Raw genomic sequence first — 22796 nt, 5'->3', positions numbered from 1 at the left:
AGTATCCCAACCGTATTTTCTTGAAATTGTGCCGACTTTATTACAGGCTTCTCCTACAGCAATCCTATAGTCATTGCTACCAATTCGTCCAGAGGCGCACAAAACATATTATCTGTGATACCAGGCCTACTGAAAGCATTTTTTTAATATTTTAAATATTCATCAATAACACATGCTAATTTAAAAGCTTGAGGTAATAATATGTTAATATATAGAAATGGGCGTAACATACATTTTTTCTATACTGAAAACAAGAAGATTTACATAGACAAATATTCAAATCTATGTCCCTGAAAAACTGTTGGTACCTTAAATTACAGCATATGCCACAAGCCTCCGTGGTCTTTGAACCCTATTCAATTAAGAGTGCAAGGAGCAACATGTTAATTCTTAAAGGGAGATTGGCCTTTAAAGTGTCCCACTCCTACCCAGTGTAAGCAATGTATCTGAATACTTGCCTTCAGCCTTGCTCCAGAGATCTTCACTCTGCAGCCCTGCACAGTGCCACACAGCCTTTGCACAAAAAAGCCTGATTGCAAACTCTCAACACAGCAGCCCATAGTAGCCAATCAGAATTCCCTTTGCTTAATTCAAACTAGTAAAAGATGAATTCTGCTAGGGGTTAAGAATTTGCACCTTTCTCAGTTTAATCCTTTTTTAAAACTGAACTCCAGGCAGAAAATCTGGGGGTGTGCAAGTCAAACTGGGACTTTTGAGTTTATATGATAAAAGAACACATTTCAAGGAGTAGAAACTGCATTTATTTTTTTACATAATCCCCTGCTACATTTCTACACTTATCCCAGCATTTTACTAATGCCTGGAAAGCTTTGGCATAGAAAGTTTTGTCAGTATGCCTGAACCATCCCAGGACAGCCTGCTTCACTTCGTCAATGATTGTGTTCACCATTCCCACAGAAAGATTCATCTCTTGTGCAATTGTTATGTGTTGATTATCCAGGTTCAGGTGTTCCATGCGCTGAATGTTCACAGGAATGACTGCTGTGAGCTGGGAGCCACCACGACCGGGATTGTCACTGACGGATGGATGGTCATATTTGAAACGTTTTCACCATTCAAATGTCTTACTGAGGCTGAGCATCTCATCACCATACTGGGCTTGAAGTCTGCTGTAGATATTGACGGGTTTTATGCCTTCGTTCACTAGAAACGTCATCACTTAACTCTGTTCCATGCACTCACTATCACTGTTGTCTGCCATTTTGATTAACGGTCTCTAGACTGGCTCACGACATGCAACTATTAGTAACAGGACATACTTGCCACTTACTACTGTGTCTAGTACTGCCACATTAGCATCCCTTTTTATACCTGTAAAATGAAAAGTCCCAGTTTGACTTGAACGTCACTCCTATATTCCTCAATGGTCACACTGGTTATAAATACACTGCGTGTGCAACAATTGTCTTTGCAACACTTTTATTACTTTGTTAAAAATAAGAGTGACATCATCACTGTGCTGCCTATAGCCTGAGTAGACAACAGACAGGACCACTGCAGGCTGTCTGCAGGAAATTAGAGAAGGGATACAGATAGATAGATACAAGACCAGTCACTGTGCACAAGGAGAGAGAGCGGCAGTGATAGGTCTTTATTACAGGAAACTCCTACTCAGAGGCTAAGTTTCACAATAAAATACTGCACTCATCTAAAAGAAATACACAAAGTAAAATAAGTGCATTTGGACAAGATTTGCTTATTTCGGAGTATGGATTTAAATAAAGTTGATCATTTCTTAATAAGTTATAAGTAGTTTTGCTTTGCTAAAACAGACTGTATAAATAGCAATGCTTTGCTATAAAGATTGTATTTTGTGATTAAAACTTAAAAGCGTATTTCCACCTTTGCAGCTAAATTTGAGAAGCCCCACACTATGTGTTTGTTATGTGTTCCAATTCACACAGCATACCAAAAACGAATTTATAAACATATATCTTACCTTTTTAGTTGTCTCTTTGGAGTAGAATTATACTCCAGACTCTCTCTAGCCAGCTTGTATTGTTTAGAATAACTTGCAAGGGACGGATACAGAGACAGATCTTTTAAAAGTCAATTAACTTACAATGTACCCTAAGTCTTGAGATCGTTAACCCTTCATTAGGACAAACAGTGTGCACATTTAGTTTACGACTGATAATGAAGATTTGCCAGCATAGTACAGACAAGGTTGATTATGGTAAACACAACTTCCCAGGCCCCTCCTTAAAGATGAATTTCAGATATGGTACATTTTTACTTAATTACTTTAGTTTCAGTTTGGACCAATGTAACTATGTATATAACATAAGTAGCCGCTTGCCCCTGAAAGCTGGAAATCACTGAAGTAGACATCTCTTATTCAGTGATGTCCACTTATGGGTCCTGTGCTAAGTGGCTAGCCTGTGCATTGCGAATACATGAGGTCAGCAGCTTGGCATGGGTGCCATTCAGAGAATGCTTTGCATCTTCAGAATGAATGCAAAGCGTTCTCTGATTGGACGATATGGAGAGCATGACATTACTGCCCACCTCTCCACCTTGTCTAATCAGTGAATATTTTGCATTCATTCAGAAGATCAATCATTCTCTGAATGGCACCCATGCCATGTGGCAGACATCCTGGAGTAGTGTTTATTTTTTTCATTTATTACTGGTACTTAAATTTACATTTTAAATATATATTATCAGGGCTTTTTTCTCAGCGAATAAGTGAAGGAACTCCACCTCTCTGAATCACCCCTTGTGTCTGCCCCCCACCCATGTCCGAGCACAGTCCCTTGGTTCCACCCCCACCCACCTCCCAGAGAATACCGAACAAAGTATCATTTTGTGGTGTAAGGAATTTGTATGGAATTTGTAAATAACAAGAAAAAAAAAAAATCCCCTTCAGCCAGCAACATGATACCCCCCCAGCAACAATACATCCCCCCACAACAATAGACCCCCTCCAGCAACAATGGATCCCCTCTACAACAATAGAACTCCCAGAAACAATGGACCCACCACAATAAAAAACTACCCCAGCAACAATAGATCCACTAGCAAAAATTGACCCCAGTAGCAACAACTGATCACCAAGCAACCATCATCCCTAGACTTCTCATCTCAACAGTAGATCCCTCCCCATACACATACTAGGGCCAATTTAGACAGGAGCCAATTAACCTGCCAGCATGTCTTTGAAGTGTGGGAAGAAACTGGAGTACCCGAAGGAAACCCACATAGGCACAGGGAGAACATGCAGACTCAAGGCAGGAAGTGCCGTGGTTGGGATTTAAACCGATGCACCTAATGCTGCTAGGCTTGTTTGTGATTTCCAGCTTACAGGGGCAATGGCTAGGTATGGTATATACATAGTTACATTTGTTCAAGCTGGACTAGGTAAACTAGGTAACTATATACATAGTTACATAGTTCGTCTGGCTGAAAAAAGACAAAAGTCCATCCAGTTCAACCATAGAAAAAAAAAAAGTTATAATCCTACACCCACAGTTGATCCAGAGGAACTAAAAAAAAACCCAGCAAAGCATGATCCAATTTGCACCTGCTGGGCAAAAATTCCTTCCTGACCCCCCGAGAGGCAATCGGATATTCCCTGGATCAACTTTACCTATAAATGTTAGTTTCCAGTTATATTCTGTGTATCCAAGAAAGAATCCAGACCTTTTTTGAAGCAATCCACTGAACTGGCCAGAACCAACTCTTGAGGGAGTCTATTCCACATTTTCACAGCTCTCACTGTGAAGAAACCTTTCCGTATTTGGAGATTAAATTTATTTTCCTCCAGACATAAAGAGTGCGCCCTTGTCCTCTGTGATGACCTCAGGGTGAATATCTCTACACCGAGTTCACTATATGAACCACTGATGTATTCACACATGTTTATCATATCCCCCCTTAATCTCCTCTTCTCAAGAGAATACATTCAGTTCCTCTAATATTTCCTTATAGCTGAGCTCCTCCATGCCTCTTATCAGTTTAGTTGCCCTTCTCTGTACTTTCTCCAGTTCCCCAATGTTCTTTTTGTGAATTGGTGCCCATAACTGAACTGCATATTCCAGATGAGGTGTTACTAATGATTTGTAAAGGGGTAAAATGATATCTCTCTCTCTGGTGTCTATACCATGCCTGGAATTCTTCTTTAACATTACATTACAGGAAATAATTCTAAAATTCAGAAAAGAGCAAGTAAAAAGGTAATCAGTAAATTTTATTTTATTTTTTAAAGTTATGCTATGTGAACGGGAATATGTAAAAAATATAAAGTAGCTGTTATCCCAGTTTGGCTGTCTCTGAAATGTTTGTGTGCATGTGCATCATTATGAGCAGAAGTCTTTGAAGAATAGCAGAGCACCTGTTAACTCAGCAGTCAGCCTGATGCATTCAAAGCCAGGCAAGATTAGATAACTATACAACGCCTGGTACACTGGAAATAAATGCATATGAATGTTACTTCTCAAAACTGTTTCTTAAGACATAAAAAACACCAATAACAACAGCTAAAAGATTAGAAACAAGACCAATAATGCTGTTAAAGGATGAAATACATTTGAATCACACACACACACACACACACACACACACACGAGATGGCAACTTGAATGTAGATCCTCTGTGGAGAAAATTCATCTAATTAAGCTGAACATCACAGAAGGGATGCAGGATGCTAGCAGCAGGTTAGTTGGCTGTAGGAGGTAGGTATTAAAGCCAAAGCTTGACAAGGGCAAGAAATGTGTTAAGTTGCACAATGCTGGTTAACATCAGGTCACGTAAATTAGTTAGAGATGGAGTTTTGCTAATAGCCCCTAGTAAAAAAAGACACGAAAAACAAACATTTCTCAGCATTGTTAACAAAGCCACATTCAGGGAGAACTAATGCTTTGCGAGTTTGGTTAATCAAGGTGGTGGGTGTCACTAAACACTGCACGTTAGTAAAGACTGACAACACAGTTAACACATGTTGTGTATTTAATATATGGGGCACAACAAAGAAATTACCTTATGTGTGGAAGCAATTTTTTAGATGATTTAAACTGGGACCTGTTCCAAGATGACACAATGATTAAGAATGAATAAATAAATCAATAAATAAAATGTCTGTAAAATCAAATACAAAGATTTTTAATGACAGTTTATGGAATGTAACTATAAATCACAGGATGCAGAGTGTGTATACACATGAAGGTAAGCAAATGATTTGCACTTGCATATTTTAAGGGGAAAATGAAAAATGAGTTCAACACAACCAAGCATTGAAATAATGGACAAAAAAAAATTATATAAAACAGTTCCAACAGTGCCACTGCTGTGTATATCAAAACAATACAGCATTGTGCAAGCTTGACAAAGTATACAGCATTTTTTATATTTACACCTGCTATACTATAGATATAGATGACAATCTAACTAGGTTGCCATGGAAACAGCAAGTACTACCAAGCACCCTGATGATCCTTGCATGAAAAGAAATTCTAAAGATTTATGAGATATGTATTAATTATATGCATTTACATTATCATCTAAGAATTAAAACAGAAAATTAGCACTACTAATGAACATGTTTCACTTTCATATTATCGTTACACGTGATGCCTTTGTAGTTGACAAAGAGCAAAGTCTATTTCTTGTGCAGTATGTAAAGCAGCAACTTTGCTTTCTGGCTACAAAGTGGAAGGGAAAATGCCACGTACAATCTATAAAACACAGAAGGCAGGATAACACAGTGCTCTACAGAGGGGCAATGGCTCATAGTCCAACAGCTGTAGCGTCTGCATGCATTTTGTTTTCCAAATTCTCTTCCCTCGTCCAAAGATCCCCTGGTATTACCAATCCCCAAACAATGTCATTTTGTATTAGATTATACAAAAACTGAGATATTAAAGAGAAAGGATGGTAATAAATCCAAGGTCATACACTGCTAGTGGTCTCTGAGGACTAGAGAATGGAAAAGCCAAGAGTAACCAGTCACTAAGCTTTTGCATACAAGCAATAGGAAACAAATAGTTATGGAATCTGGACTATTAGTTTGCAATTATTACTGCATATTAAGCATGGTAATCCATTGAATTTATTTAGCAACATGTGCAGAAGATTAACATATTTAGGGGAAATTTGGTCTTTATCCCCCCCCCAAAAGAAAAAACGTCCCGATTGCAAAAGCATGCATTCAGTATAGCAGAAGGAGAAGAAATATTAGGAATACTATGTAGTTCATCTTTACTTAAAGTACACCTGTCATGAAATAAATGAGAGCTACCTGTTGGAGATGCAAATTAACTAACTATTGTGCTGAGCGACCCCCTGGCTTTTTTACTTTGTGTATCTCCGATTTAGAATAAGAAAGCAAATCAGTAAAGCAAAAGGTATCATTTGCACACCTGTTCCATTAACTTACATCTGGTAAGAATTAAAAAAAGTGTCAGCATGGCAGTCAGAAATTGCAGCCTCCATGTTTATTTAATGGCAAGTTTCCTTGCCATTTAGGGGCTCATTCAGAACAAATAAACACACATACAGTACACGCTTTATAGGTATAAAGCAATTTCATTTCTTGATAGAAAAAAAAAAAAAAAAACAACAAAAAAACTACCAAACCAAGACAACCTACCAACAGTTCCAATTATTTCATGGTTTTTATGAAAACATTGAATGTAGGTAGCCTTGCTCATATTTGTTGCAATTAAAAAAAATGGCAGCTTACAAGTGCTTAAATGAGGTGGCTGCATTCATTTTCTTTTTTCAGGCTCTTTACTTTTATTTTCACCTGATATTCTTGCAAACAGCACATTCTGTCTCTTCATTTCTACACATTATTTCACCACTGTATCTGTGGAGGGAGCCTTTATAACACACTCCCTGTGTCTGTGTGGCTACACTCAATCTGTTGTATTTACGGAGGCAGCCATGGTTCTCACACACACTAGACTTCTAACATGTCTGCCTTTGTTCATCTATGTTGGTTGATGGGGCTAGTAGTTCACACAATAAAGATAAGGTTTTTAAGCTTTCTTTTAAGCTCACATAGTTGACACTGCATTTATGGGAAAATCAACATTTTTTTTTCTGTACTTGCTGAAAATGTTTTCTAGTCAGATTTCATGAGGTAAGTAAATGGCCTATCCCCATAGCAAGGACATTATTCAACTTTGGTCAAAGCTGCAGTTTTTTTTCATCTAAAGATATCCTTTATCTGCATAGGCAGTATTTTGGTAAAGGTAAACTATGCCTTAAATCATAATTCATAATTTTATAAAAGTATAATTATATAATTAATCTGGTTGAAAAAAAGTCACAAGTCCATCCAGTTCAACCAACAGAGAGAAGAAAAAAAAAAACACAAGATACACGCAAATAGAAAACCTCCATATACACTATCCTATACCCATAGTTGATCCAGAGGAAGACAACCCCCCCCCAAATAAAGCATGATCCAATTTACTTCAGCAGAGGAAACAAATTCCTTCCTGATTCCCCAAGAGGCAATCAGATATTCCCTGGATCAAAGTTACCTATGAATACAAGTATGCAGTTATTTTATGTGGAAAGAATCCAGGCCTTTTTTAACACAATCTACTGTGCTGGCCAGAACAAACTCTTGAGGGAGCCAATTCCACATTTTCACAGCTCTTAGTGTGAAGTGTTTCGTATTTGGAGATTAAATCTTTTTACCTCCAGACTTAAAGAGTGCCCCCTTGTCCTCTGTGATGACCTGAAGGTGAATAACTCTAGACCGAGTTCACTATATGGACCATAACTGTGCTTTTATAATCTATTGCATGTTAAATGAACGCTATAATTTTGCCCAGGCAGGAAGTGTAAGGAGGTTAGGGACAGCAAACTCTCATACTAGAGACATGAAAGTAAAGGTGTCTATCAGTCTAATGCTATGGCTCCCACATCATGCTAAGGTTTGCAAAATGCATAAACTGTGATGGGGCATCTCGTAAAGAGTCACTACGCACAAATGAAGATAAAACTATTCATTTTCTACACACGATCCCTCCTCTGTCTTGCCCCACGCTTGGACAGAAGCAACTACTCTTTTTTTTTTCCAGCTCTGGAGTCCTGGATCTGATTTGTAATAAGGACATTAGCTACATTCCATTGATTTGCTGGTAGGTTCACTGGTGCCTGGCCAAAACTGGCCCTAGTATGTGTATACGATAACTACGGTACTGATAGTGCCAGCATCAATAAGACAGTAAATATTGAAAATTGAGTAAGATGGCTCTAAACCTAATTACTCAAATCTCATTATGAACCCTTTCACATGGCGGGTCTAATCAGGCCCATCAGTCAGTTTTCCAATCAGACCTGATTGGACCCTCCATTCACCTCTATGGACTGGCGGGTGTAAATGGACTTATGTCTGTTTATACCCACCTACCTCCAATCTGATCCGTTAAAAAACAACTAAAGTGGATCTGTACCCCTATATCTAGGTGGATTGGATTGGATTGGAGGGCAGTCTGGTGTAAATGGACTTTGAGTCTGTTTACACCTGGCTGCCCGTAGAGCAGAGCGAGCTCTGTCCGTGTCTACTCTGCAGAAACAGAGAGGACAAGGACCTGTCATTCACCAGCTCTGCTCTGATCAGCAGACAGATCCACTACTGATCAAAGTGGAGTCTGCTCCGTGTGAAAGTGGCCTAACATGCTAATGTAGTTTCAAAAGTTCTTTTTAATCTTAATAAATATTTATCTTTCATTAATATAATACGTGGTGACCCGGCCATGAATATCTTTTTCATAAACTTTCTGCTATGGGTGACAATTGTCTTCCAAATGTCCACCTGTGCTGTTACATATGCTCCTAATGAAGAGCAGCCGTGCCAACACATTACATAGGCATGGTACACCATTGTCACTAACTGGAAGTTGTTCTAGAGCAATGGTGTGAAGCCAACACTGGAGTGAATGCATGTAAACAGTAAATGAATTACAAAGACTAAGATGTAAAAACAAAAAGACGAATAAGGGTTAAAACAATATTTTATGAGAAAAGCATGGAAAATGCATTTGGAAACAAAGCATTACCCAGTTAGGGGTTAGATCTACTTTTCTTCCTATGTACCATGACAGTTTAGAGGGAAATGTGATATATTTTGTGTAGTGTAGAAAACATATACGGTAGATGGAACATGATAGAAAAGGTAACAAAAGTTAGCACTAAAAAGCAGCAGTAAAATCTCCATGTTTCAAATTATATAAACAAAAGTAGCGCTGCGAGTAGTGTTAATTAAAACAGGAGTTCAATATTTCTTGTGCCCCGGGGTCCAATGCTTTAGCACTGTGTACCCTGCACGCACTCTGACAAGGGGAGGAAAATGTTCCTGACCATGTTTACATTGCATTCATTTTAAACAGCAGATTATGATGCACTGGACATCATTATTAACTCGTTCCAGTTGAGAGACCTATCTCGACTCTTAAGCACTAATGAAAAATGAATTGACATTTAATGAGCAAAAACGCCCACGCTACTGGTGTTTTGGAATAAATATATTCTGCCGAGTCAGTGACTGCAGTACACTTCTGCAAACTAATTACTATAGTGAAAGTCAAATTCGAAACAATTTATCACTGAAAAAGACTGTAGAGATTATGGAGGTTGCACTACATTTTGCCCACTTCTAAAGACATACAACTTCCAGAAAAACAAGACTTCGCCTTCACAGGACCAAGGTTCAGGAAAACACTGCCTGGCACCTACTGCAAGCAGCAGATTGTAGAACATTTGGGTTGTAGTGCTGTCACCTTCCCACTGATTTAACAGATGGTAAGTGAAGGTAGATGTTAACATTGTTAATCCTAACATGGCTGCCCTCCAAATATTTCTGATACATGTTCCAACTGTTGCAAATACTAAAGTGCAAAAATGAATTTTATGCAAATGAACGAAAGAAGGAAAAATGGATTACATTAGTCAAGTCAAGAGGAAACCTGGAGGACTACTATTTTAGAGGGAGAGAGAAAGAGAGATAGGTAGTGTGACAGACCCAACAGGGACAGGGGCTTCTGGAGGTGATTGCAGGCTAGCCTCTTGCCTACTGACCATGGGCCCTGGCATCTGAGGGGGCTCTATTCTTTGGGAGGTCTGTGCCTAGGGGGACCTTTTGAAACAAGGAATACAATGGTCGTATCATAGATGACGCGGTGGAGAGCCAGGCCGGCACCTGTTGGTGGGATCGGCTTTTTGGGATTGGCCTTTTGTGCTCACCTGAGCAGTGTCTTCTCAATTTTGTTATTGGGGGGACCTTTTGCTTCGGATTCCAGTCCATGTGCACCTGAAACACACAGACTCTGAGAACTAGAGGACCAGGATACAGATTTGGGGTCTCTGTGCCCAAATCAGCATTGACCTGTATCAACCCCCCGCCACCTATGCGCAGAGATTCTAATCAGATGTTAATATAACCAGCTCAAAACAACCTGATGCTGAAGTCTCTTGCTGTAAACTGTTTATTAGCCACTTGCCAAAGTGCACTATAGCTGAATGACGGCTACAGCGCAGTTATCCAGTTCTGGGAGGGCGTCATATGAAGTCCTCCCAGAACACATCCTCCCGCACGCCCCCAGCTGCGAGCACCCGGTGATCTCCATGATCGTTGTGTCCAACAGACACAGCTGATCACATGATGAGGTAATCACAGCAGCCTTTTACCATGTGATCAGGTTTGTCCAATGACACAGCAGATTACGATATAAATACAGTTGCTGATTATCAGCAGCACTTTCCTCACGATGTCACAGCCGATAACCAGCAAATGACACATAAGACATCTGCACCGATCATCAGGGCACAGATGATCAGTGCCCAGCAGTGCCTCCGTCCGGTGCCCAGCAGTGCCACCCAAAAATGCCCAGCAGTGCCATCCATCAGTGCTGCCCAGCAGTGCCACCCAGCGCCATCAGTCAATGCTGTCCGTCAGTGCCCATCATTGCTGCATATCAGTGCAGCACATCATTGCCTCCTCATCAATGCACACCAGTGCCACCTTATCAGTGCAACCTATCAGTGCCCATCAGTGCTGCCTATCAGTACCCATCAGTGCTGCTTATCAGTGCAGCCTCATCAATGCACATCAGTGAAGGAGAAAAATTACCTGTTTGCAAAATTTTAGAATAGAAACAAAGAAAAACTTTTTTTCCCAAACTTTTTTGCTCTTTTTTTGGTTTATAATGCAATAGATAAAACTATTAAATACCACCAAAATAAATCTCTATGTGTGTGAAAAAATGCTAAAAATGTCATATGGGTACAGTGTTGCATGACCGCGCAATTGTCATTCAAAGTGCGAGAGCACTTAAAGCTGAAAAATTGGCACAAAGGGAGTAAAAGTGCTCGGTAGGCAAGTGGTTAAGGTGTGATGTGTTTACCATTGTGTATTTGTCCCATTGTTAATTGAGTTAATTGTGTCACCTAATATTTGGTCCTCCTTTAGGTAACTACATGATGGGATTAGTCTGGTGTAAACTTGACCTTGTTATCCAATTAGTGTGGGCTGTTTATCCCAGTGTGTAATGTTTGTTTTTATTGTTTATGTGGGGACTGCTCCCATTTCTGAAGTGTATAAAAACCTATACTTCTGTTAAATAAAGTGTTCCAGTTTTGTACCTAAGCTAGTGTTGTCTAGTTCTTGGGTGCGCCGTCCGGATAGAACACCTTGTTTTTGTGTCCAAGTGGCGAGGAAGCAGTTCTCTGACGGAATGACCCAATCGGGGTGACAGGTGGTCCGTCACAGATAGATACTGTAGATAGATAGATAGATAGATAGATAGGTAGATAGGTAGATAGATAGATAGATAGCATATTGTCATAGTTGTGCATGCTTTACTTTGCTAACATCCCCCTCACATGCACATTTAATAGTGATGTAAGTCATCATACCATAGCCTAATGCCAGATTCACAAAAAATAATTGCAATGCTATAGACATCATCTTCTATGAATTTTTTTTTTTTCCCCTTTCCTCAGAAAACTCAACTTAGCTTTTCAATTCAACTCCATAAGAACCAGAGTAACCTACACTTATTCTGACTATATCAATCTGAATTGGCAAAGGCAATACTAAATAAATATCCTATATCTAGACTTGCCCTCTTTAGGATTTACCCCCCTTCCTGACCAGGTCATTTTTTTATTACAACACAGCGTTACTTTAACTGACAATTGCGCGGACATGCAACACTGCACCCAAATGAAATTTGTGTTCTATTTTCCCACAAACTGAGCTTTTTTCCAGGGGTATTTGATTGCCTGGGCATTTTCTATTTCTTGCGCTATTAAAAGAAAAAAGACCAACAATTTTGAAAAAAAAAAAACTATATTTTTGACTTTTTGCGATTAAACTTGTCCAGTAAATAAATAATAAAAAAAATCAAAATTTCATCATACATTTAGGCCAAAATGTATTCTTCTTGGGGCGGATTGCCCGGGGTCAGTAGGGTGCCCGGTGAGATGCTCACTGGGCACAATTCACCAAGCGGTATCTTACCGCATCCGAGTATGTGGTAGGATAACGCATAGAATTTAAAAGAAAAAACACTTTTGAATGAATCAAAAAACGCTACTAAAATACCGCACGAGTTATCTTATCAAGTTATGCGGTATTTTAGTAGTGAAAACCATGTGTTAATGTTTCAGCTGTCAGAGGGGTTCCCCACTGACAGCTGAATGTAAAAGAAAGAATTGCCAGCAATTAAAAAAAGTAATTTTAAAAAACGGCATGGGGTCCACCCTACATCCATACCAAGTCTTTCGGGTCTGGCATGGATTTTGAGGGGGACCCCCTCCCCCCCAAAAAAAATGTCATGGGGCCCCCCAAATCCCCCCTCCTGAACCATACCAGGCCTCTTCCCCACAACCCTGGCCGGTGGTTGTGGGGTGTGATCAGAGTCTGGAAGCCCCCTTTAGCAAGGAACCCTCCAAAGCAACCCCCATGTTGAGGGCATGTGGCCTGGTATGGTTCAGAAGGGAAGGGGGCGCTCGCTTCTCTCCCCTTTCTTGACCTGCCAGGCTATATGCTTGGACAAGGGTCTGGTATGGATCTTGGGGGAGACCCCACGACATTCTGTTTTTAAAATTTGGCATGGGGGTTCCCTTCAAAACCCATACAAGGCCCAAAGGGCTTGGTATGGATGGGAGGGGGACGCCACATTGTTTCTTTATTATTTTTTTAATTATTTTTAATGCCCCATTCTTTGCAGCTGAGCTGCAATATGTAGGTGAATTGTTGTGTGGGTGTGGTTTTGGCTTGAGTGTAGGCAGAGACACAAGGGGCCCCATTATCTCTTATTGCCCGGGGGCCCCATGAGTCATTAGTCCACCCCTGATTCTGCTACATGTCTTTGCTAAAAAAAAAAAATCCCAATACGTGTAAATTAAATGTTTTAAGTGAAAGATTTAGCGTTTACAAATGGGGTTATAGATACTGGAAATTTGTTTTATCTTTTAATAGTAATCAGCAGCTTATAGTGGGTCTGCGGCAGGCATTCTAAAAAAAAAAAAAAAAAAGCACTGACACTGTACTAAGGACACTGGGCAGAAAGGGGTTAACATGAGGGGCGTTCAAAAGAGTGAACAGTGTGCTGTTTTACTTGTGCCTGTGTGTGTGCTTCATGGTAATCACACTGCTTTGCATGGCTGTGCTCTGCATAGCCATCCAAAGCAGTGTGCAGGAGCTGACAGGGAGGAGAACTGTATTGTTTACATACAGTTCTCATCCCCGTCGGAGATGCTCGGCAATCACCGACCGGGACCCGGGGATTGGCACGTGCCCCCTACCCGTAAATGTGAAATCACGTATATATACACTTGATTTTGCACACCCATGCCTCCCTGTAGCAGTATATCTGCTATAGGGCAGTCAGGAAGGGGTTAAACTCTTGCCCACTGTGCCCATAGCACATGTACTGTTACAGGGCAGCTTCGCTGGGCAAAATCACATAAATATATGTGATTTCGCATTTCCTGGTAGGGGGGCATGCGCGCCACCCTACTATTTGCTCCTGAGGATGTCAATCACCGAGTCTGGCCAGCTGGAACTCGGTGATTGTCAGCGAAGCTGAGAGGGGAGAGATCTGTGTGTAAACAACACAGATCTCTCTTCTATTAGCATGGTCTCTTCAGATCTCTCTTCTATCAGCAGCAGGTCTGCTTAGTAAAACACAACACAGTACAAAAAAAAAATCACTCAATAACACACAGTTAACCCTGAAAAGCACTCTATGAATGGAAGAGACAGACCTTTCATTCATCCACCCGCCCTTCATTAACAGAGTGATTTTGATCGTCAGAACCATTAGTATGAATTCTTTAACTGCCTCCCGTCCACCATATAAGGAAATGATGGGCGGGCGGCAGTTCTCTCGATCTGGGAGGACATCATATAACATCGGTGGTGAGCTGTGTCCCTAGGACAGAGCGAATCACCCATCAGTGTATAGAGCCGATGATGTCAACTCTGTCATGTGATCAGCTGTGTGCAATCACAGCGGATCACATGTAAACAAGGAAATGCCAGTTATTGGCAGTCCTCTCCTCACGCTGACAGCGCATGAGGAGAGGAGAGCTGGTAATCGGCATTCCTCAGAGGGGACATCTACACTGATCATCAGGGCACTGATGATCAGTGCCCTGATGATCAGTGTACCCCCATCAGTGCCCATCAATGCTACCTGTAAGTGCCCATTGTAGCAAGCATACACACAGAGATGGACGTGGTTCAACCTGTGCAATCTGGCACCTCGTAAAAGGATAACCCAAGCCTTCCCATGAGTTCAAAGACATTTCAGAGGAGTAAGAAACTAGATAACACTTTTAAAATCTATTTTTTCCCTATGTCTCATATCTTGGAATATGAGAGACTTACATAAAAACCAGGCATATCTTCAGATTGGCCACGAGAAGACAAACCGTTTGATATGTCACTCTCCTTGGCTGGAATATATAGGAAAGCAGAAAATTACATCTCTTGAACCATTCAAGTCTGTATTTTATATTTCATATCTAACTGTTTCGCAGATACATCTGCATATTAATATACCCGCGGGTTGAATGTTACTTGTGCCTAGGAAAAGTTATGAGCCAAAATATAAGCTAAGAGGGATTTTGGTTCTAGCTTGGGTCTCCGCCCAGACAACCCCTCCCCAAATGAGGCATTGGTCCTTGGCTCCAGAGACACCCCCTGGGGGGGGGGGCTACAAAATAGGCTGTCAGGCCTAAGAGTGGAAGTTGAAGAATTCTCCCTTTTAACATCAGAACCAACTTGGGAGACGGTACCCTTTTGGCTCATGAGACTTGAAGCTGCTTAACCCAAGGCTTTTTGGCAAGTACTTATCTACCTAAACTTCTTTCTGTTTATCTTTTTGCTGTGTTATTGCTCTCTGTATATTTATATGTATATTGGTTACATCTTTTTTCTGTAAATATTTTTATTGCACCCTTTTGATATTTTAGCAATAAATCTTTTCTTGCTGAAAGTGTTGAACTGTTTCTAAAGCTCCTTAATGCAACTTACGAATTCCTGCCGCTGAAGAGCACTACTATGTGTGTTTAACCCTCTGTATAACCTGTCTGCAGTGACAGTGGTATACAGACGATTATCTAACCATCATAGTGTTATTGCTGATATTGCAGAGTTTCCTCTTTCTCTGTACAAAAAGGAGGTGGTGGCAGTGTGAAGGGTTAATTGCGTAATTAACCTTACCCAGTAACAATCATGCTCAGGCTGCCGGTAAACCGATTTGAGGTCCAGTGAGCTGGAAAATCGTTGTGCAGGGTGCAGCTGGGCGTGGCATTGTTACGCACGCGACATCGCGGTTTTAAATTGGCTAGTCCTTCGGTCACGAGTTTGGTGAGAAGGGCAGGGATCTGACGCGTGATCGTCACACCCATCAATGCCACGTAGTGCCTACCAGTGTACATCAATGTCACATATCAGTGCCCATCAGAGCTGCCTTTCAGTGCCAACTATCAGTGCCAGTCAGTGCGGCCTATTAGTGCCACCTATCAGTACCAGTCAGTGTGGCCAATCAGTACCACCTATCAGTGCCAGTCAGTGCCGCCTATCAGTGCCACCTATCCGTGCTTGTCAGTGCTGCCTAACAGTTCCAATCAGTGCTACCTAACAGTTCCAATCAGTGATGCTTGTCAATGCCCACAAATGATGCCTGTCAATGCCCATCAGTGCCATCTACCAGTGCCTCCTCATCAGTGTCCATCAGTGCAGCCTCATTAGCGCACATCAGTGAAGGAGAAGAATTACTTATATACAAAATTTAATTACAGAAACAAAGAAAAAAGTTTTTTTTTCAAAATTTTCAGTCTTTTTTTACTTTGTTTAGCAAAAAATAAAAAAAAACAGTGGTGTTTAAATACCACCAAAAGAAAGCTCTATCTGTCTCAAAAAACAGAAAAAAATTTGTTTGGAGACAGTGTTGCATGACCGCGCAATTGTCATTCAAAGTGTGACAGCGCTGAAAGCTGAAAATTGGCCTGGGCAGGAAGGGGCTAAGAGTGCCTGGTGGGCAAGTGGTTAAATGGAGGAGGGTCAGTAAGTGTGGGCATAGTTGGCACTTTTGAAGAGTGCCTGTCACAGGTGCAGCCACTCATTTTAACCCTCACAGCATCAGAAGATCACCACTACAGGTGTATCCAGGGAGCAGGGGACTGAGGATTTAGAAAAACACAGCACCCACCAGCATACCAGACACTCTTCATTGAAAGTTCATCTCTGGTACTGTTAAAAAAAAAAATCACTAAAAACTTCAGCTTTAAAGTAGACAATCTTTTTTTAAGACGTTTTAAAAGGGGCTCCAGGTTTTCTGTAAAGCTGCTTTTGAAATAAATATTACAGCAGCGTATTGAAGTTAATTGCAGACTCCCAAATATAGATAAAAATCAGCATATGTAGAAGATTTTATCAGTACAGCACTATGAAGTTCAAAAAAATTTCAGAACAGCTGAAGTAATATAATCTGATGTAATCACTCTTATATGGGCGTCACAGTGGCTTAGTGGTTAGCATGTCTGCCATGCAGTAAATGGGTTATGGGTTCAATTCCCAACCATGGCGCATCCTGCATGCAGTTTGCATGTTCTCCCTTTGCTTGTGTGGGTTTCCTTCCACACTCCAAAGACATGCTGGTAGGTTAATTGGCTCCTGTCTAAATTGTCCTAGTTTCATCCCTGGCCATGCAGGATCTCCTGCATGGTAGGGGTTTGGGAAAGACCTGGCAACCTACCCTGTAAAATAATTGCTAAGAGAATTCATGGGAAAAGTCGCTTACGAGTGATGGTCCATGCAATCGCCAAGGGTCGGATATGACTGAATAGATAGATAGAATCACTCTTATGCAAAAAGTACATAGTTAAGTTCACCTGCTGCATACTTTTCTACACCACTGACTCTTCTCTTACAATGTCCATTCATGCAGACCCAGAACCACCTTAAGTTTCAAGTTGTCAGGCTGTTTCTGGCTTCAATACTTTCTACATTCTGGACAGAGAACAAGCATGCAAAGCAGGAACTTTGTCTCCACTTGCTCCATGCTGTTGTCAGAGATTCAGAAAACCAGAGACAACCAGGCAACTCGCTTTTTAATTGCTATATATCTCTTTCATGATCGCTTTATTTTAGGCAAAACTATATTTGAAAATTCTTAAAATGGAAGAATGGTTGGTGGAAAACTCTTATTTGGACACCTCCTGATTTGAAACTTTAAAAACTAACTGCTCTTCTAAATAAAGAACAAAACCACCACAGAGGAAATCATCTTACGGAAAACTGCATTAAAATAGACTCCTTGATTTATGAAGGTGAAGGGTAAGCTCTCCCCTTAGCTCCAGCACAGTTTTGACAGGCTCGGCTTTGCAGTTAAACTACCATTATCATTGACCCAAGTCAATTTTCCATATGCACTTGTGGAACATCCACTTAATGGCAAAGTACACAACATCTCTTAAATAGGTAGATTGTAGAAATACAGTAGGTTTCCCTATTTTTATTCTATATGTCTTAATTAACTCTTTGCTTAGTTTAATTCTGTATGCTTTAATTAATCCTTTGTTTTTTGGTTTCTAGTGGCCTATTGACTCAGAGATAGAATATTGCAAATATTTTGCAAAAAATTATCTGCCAGCCAAGAAGATTCATTATTTGACATTTATTTATGACCAGCAGAACTGAATGTTGTATGTCTTTACATAATGTAGTCTACTGAGTGTTCCAATTTGACAGTGGTTACCTACAGACATGGTTCCTATATCATGATATATTAGCAGTTAGAAAATTTTTTGAGAATAGGGATTCAAACTAAGTGCACTGGAATTGAGAGCGTTATATTCCCAATCCAATCCCCCTTTGAACCCAGAAAACAGAAGAAAGTTTAATATGCGGAAAGAGGGAGTCAGCGTCTTAGTGTACTTCCAGAAGCTCAAAATCATGCAAAAAAGGACAGACACCGCTCTGCCAGCCCGATGAGTCCGAATGAGTATGTAAGACAGTCTCAGCCACACCCTCTAGAAGCTATCTCATATAGGAGATCGTACATCAGACTTATCGGGCGCTAGAGTGGCGTCTGTCCTTTTGCACACAGATGTTTATTTTAATATATTTGTGGAGCTCTATTGGCAAGAAGAGGTGTGTTGGCATACGAGTTCCTAGGTCTGTCCATAATGAGGGTCCTTCACACGCTCTTTTGGATCATTTCTCATGGTTTATTTATGAAAGAATGCATTAGCAAATGCTCAAACATGCAAACGTAAATGGTAACACACCCAAAGCTTCCAAGTGAACAGGAATTGGGAATTATGGTAAGAAGATCTTGGTGTTGAAGTAATCAATACATTTAAGATATCAGAGGCTGATTCAACTCACCAAGCATCACCTATATCTAAAACATCCCGTTTGGGGGAATGATGCTTTAAATGTTCTGCAGATTTGCCATGTATTGCTATATCCTCACTGTAATAGGACCCCTTTTCAATGTAATATTCCTTCTGCATAGGAGTAGGCAAGCATCTTTATCAAAGCAGCATCTTTAATGACTTCATTGCAAAAGGTTTACCAGAACAAAGAACATATTTATCATCATATTACGGACGCAATAAATTCTCTGGCTATCCAGGTGAGTGATGTTTATTACTATAGAAAGGCATTTGAAGATTGATGGGTAGGACAATTGAAGACAATAACAAATTAATTCCTTGTTTAATTTATCTTATAGCACCCTACAGCTTAATTTGCTTGATAATGTATGCAAAATGATTTTTTAGCACTTTTGTACTTAATGAAAACAAATTGATAATTAGCTACAATTTCCCTGAAACTTACATTAATAGGTTTCCCGGGGCTGACATGGACCTTTCTTCTCTTCTTGCACATTCAAAGGGATTGCCAAACGAGCGTTTCCTCAGCATTGCTTTCACTAGGATCTTAGGAGACAACAAAAGTATAACATCAATACAAGAAGATGTGGGTACTGATTAGATACTTAGATAGTAGCCTTTCTACTATAACAATTTACAAGCCAAGAAATAACAAAACATTTATGATCCTTCACTGCACACAGCAGGAAACATAGGCATTTTACTAAACACAGTGAGATTTTCTTTGGGGCAATAGTGTGCTACCTATTTAAAGCACTTTATTATTAATGGTATAGTCCACCTACATATTTTTCTCTTCATTACAGTTAAAACTTACTATAAAGCAAATGCACCCAGCAAAGGTGTGACAGACCCAACCAGGACAGGGGCTTTTGGAGGGGACTAGGGGCTAGCCATCTACCCACTGATTATGGCCCATGGAAAGAGCAGATCATTCTGTAATGATGGACAACAACACGATAAACACTGACAGCGAGGCTTGAAGACAATACAGTTTCCCTTCTGGAGGGGATGGAAATGTGGAATATTAATCTTATACAGGTTAGAGGAAATATGGAGCCCTGCTGAAGACTGGGTTGGGTAAACTCCTCCACATGGGCCAGAAATATTTATCAACAATCTCCCTCATGAAATCTATGAAGATAGAGAAATTCCACTTTTTCAGACTGTTGGAATATTGCATGAGTTTTGTCCTATGATGGACAAATTCTACAAGTGAAAGCAAACACCTGAAAGACAGCATGTGTATTGTACTTTGTGTATTCAGGGGTGGGCTTGTTGCCGGGCTGTCTGCGGTGGACTCCCTGATTATTCAAAGCATTATCTGGGTGCTTGGCTGTTGATTACCTTACTGTTAATTAGATCACTGTTAGATGTTGGCTGTACTGTTTTACCGTTTGCATTGTTCAGGGTAATGTGATAAATCTTTTACCTAATCTGTAAGCGATGTTTATCTTAATGTATAATACTTGTTTTTATTGTTCATGTGGAGACTGCCCTATTTCTGAGTGTATAAAAACCTGTATTTCTGTTGAATAAAGAGGTCCAATTTTGTACCTAAGCTAGTGTCGTCTAGTCCTTGGGTGCAATGCCCAGCTATAATACCTTGGTCCTAGGTCCTGTGCAGGGAGGGTTACTTGATGGAATCACCCAATCGGGGAAACAGGCGGTCCATCACAAAAGGAAATTAGCAATCAATTCTGTGGCTGCTTTCAGCAGATCATTAGACTGGCTCATTCAAAACTGATTCTTTACTGATGACAAAATAAGTGTAAGAAATTATCCTGTTTCTATACTGTTGTCTGCGCCCCTATAAGAGAGATTTACTGGCACTTTTTGTTCTGGTGACCAATGTTATTTCTTTGGACAATAAGTAAAATGAAGTTTCCAATATGAATACACAGAGAGCAGTATGAACTGGTGTCCAAATTTTTTTTTTTTTACTGAATTTTTATTGTAAGGTCCTAGACCAGGCTATATTGTTTATCTGTAGTATTATCTGCAGTGATGTCCAGTGCCTGGCAGTTCTGTGTGACAAGTGTGCTTTGATCACAAGATTTGCTGAACAAACTTATAATCTTTTGGTAGAGTTTGCATATGTAAAAGTTCATATATGTGGTTTTAACTGTATATTTTGTTTAGTTTGGGTTTATCAGAGTCCTGTAGAATGAAGAACTTTATTCACTGTATTAAATACAATGTAACTATCTTTAGACATACTTATCTTTTTAAAATGTCTGGCTGCTGTAGAACAGACACTCTCATTAAACAAAATAGCTCAGCAATATCTATTAAATTAATGGTTAGTCAGAATAGTGATAAAAGTAACAAAATACAGGTAATCAATCTTAACCATGCAAAAGAAATTAAATTTGCATATTTAACAGAGGCAAATCAGGTTTTAACCCCATAAGGAAGCTCTTTAGCCTGATTAAAATATATCACTCGTGTAAAGCCTTACAGCCTGCTATATTATAGGACCACTCTTCAAATGGTAATAAATAGACAAAATTTAGCATATCCCCATGGAAACGAAATGCTCTATTACCCATTTATGACAACTGAACATTGTTAACCTGCAATGTGATTAGTGCTAACTAACTATAAATGGAACAGAATAAAAGCAGATTTCACCATGCAAATACAAGCCCTGATCATCATCATGTGTATAAATATAAGCAAAGGAATGGGAGATTCTCTTACACCAAGGGAGTCTGGTAATAGGTAATGACATTCCTAAGTAGAACAAGGCTTGTTTTTAAGCTTGAGATTACTGTATTCAGTTTTACGTACATTAGACACCTACATATATTCATACAACACCAATAGAACTTTATGTTCTAGTAACTATTCCAATTGCTATTTACATTTAAACAGACCTCATAATTGAAAGGCAATGTCAGTAAACCAATAGAATAAATAGCTCTACAATATTAGGCTGCATCTGTACTATACACCAGCAGTTCTGGATGCATAGTAGGTCATTGGAGCAAAAAATTATGATTTACATGGCACTCCCCACTATGCAATGAGGAATAATCATCATTTTTTTTGGGTATGTGATGAAATTAGACTTTTTCTGTTATAACTGTTCTAGTAAAAGGCTTTTTGGTTCCTTTTATATATTCTCATTATAACCTTCTGGACCATACCTAATCCCTTTCTCTATGAAAAATCATTTTCCTAATCAGATGCACATCAGATGAAAATTAGGTTTCTCTCTTACAGTGTGGTAAAAAGCAATGGAAGGTACTTCATGCCTGCCATGTCAATGGTGGGGAGATTGATGTGGTGTGCACACGCTGTGCAAGGCTTGGAAATAGCACAATGCTATAGAAAGCAGGACACCTTTGTGCACATTTTAAGCTTAGAGAAGGATCCTTTTTTTTTTTACTGTAAACTGCAAGTTTCAATTTGAATTTATTTTCAATCTGATCTTATTAGTTTTTCCAAACAAAATTATAATAAAACAATCTAAATCTTTCAATACTGTTAGATCTTCAATATATAAAATACAAATATACAACAATGATATATATAAATATAGACCAGTATAAATATCACCTAGATATGTTAAAAACCTGATAATATAGCTGCAGGAAATCTAGAACAAGGACATAAACCATAAACTCAAAACGTTTCCTAAATACCTTCATCAAAACACAAAAGAAAAAGAAAAAAAATAAATCCTTCTTCTCTCCACCATAGTCCCACAGTAACACCATCCCAGATACATATATTAACCTGACATTCCTATGAATTATGGAAAACACTCCAAGCGGCCCATGTACTAGTATAGTTATCAAGTCTATCATGATCAACTACTAGTAGCTATTCCAAATCCATGATAGTAGCCAATACCCAATCCATTCTAAAATAGTAGGGATCTCTGAAGCTCTCCAATG

The 22796-nt window shown here is 39.6% G+C and overlaps 1 protein-coding gene across 8 annotated transcripts in view; it reads right to left on the bottom strand.

Annotated features, from left to right (window-relative positions):
- Nucleotides 1-22796, bottom strand: part of CAMKK1 (calcium/calmodulin dependent protein kinase kinase 1) — a 323389-nt gene that overhangs the window by 9212 nt on the left and 291381 nt on the right. For all 8 annotated transcript variants that reach the window (XR_016312890.1, XM_089678491.1, XM_089678497.1 and 5 more), the window contains one exon: nucleotides 19337-19437. Coding sequence is in view for 7 of the 8 variants with exons in the window: in XM_089678491.1 (XP_089534617.1) it covers nucleotides 19337-19437 (101 nt within the window). In the remaining variant the exon portion in view is untranslated. The remainder of the gene's footprint in view (nucleotides 1-19336; nucleotides 19438-22796) is intronic.

The sequence above is a fragment of the Staurois parvus genome, unplaced genomic scaffold (genome assembly GCF_062004578.1).
Source record: "Staurois parvus isolate SC_StPar_1 unplaced genomic scaffold, SC_StPar_1.0 ptg000206l, whole genome shotgun sequence".
Taxonomy (NCBI): Eukaryota; Metazoa; Chordata; class Amphibia; order Anura; family Ranidae; genus Staurois; species Staurois parvus.
The sequence above is the reverse complement of the archived record's forward strand: the minus strand, read 5'-3'. Positions and strand labels throughout refer to the sequence as shown.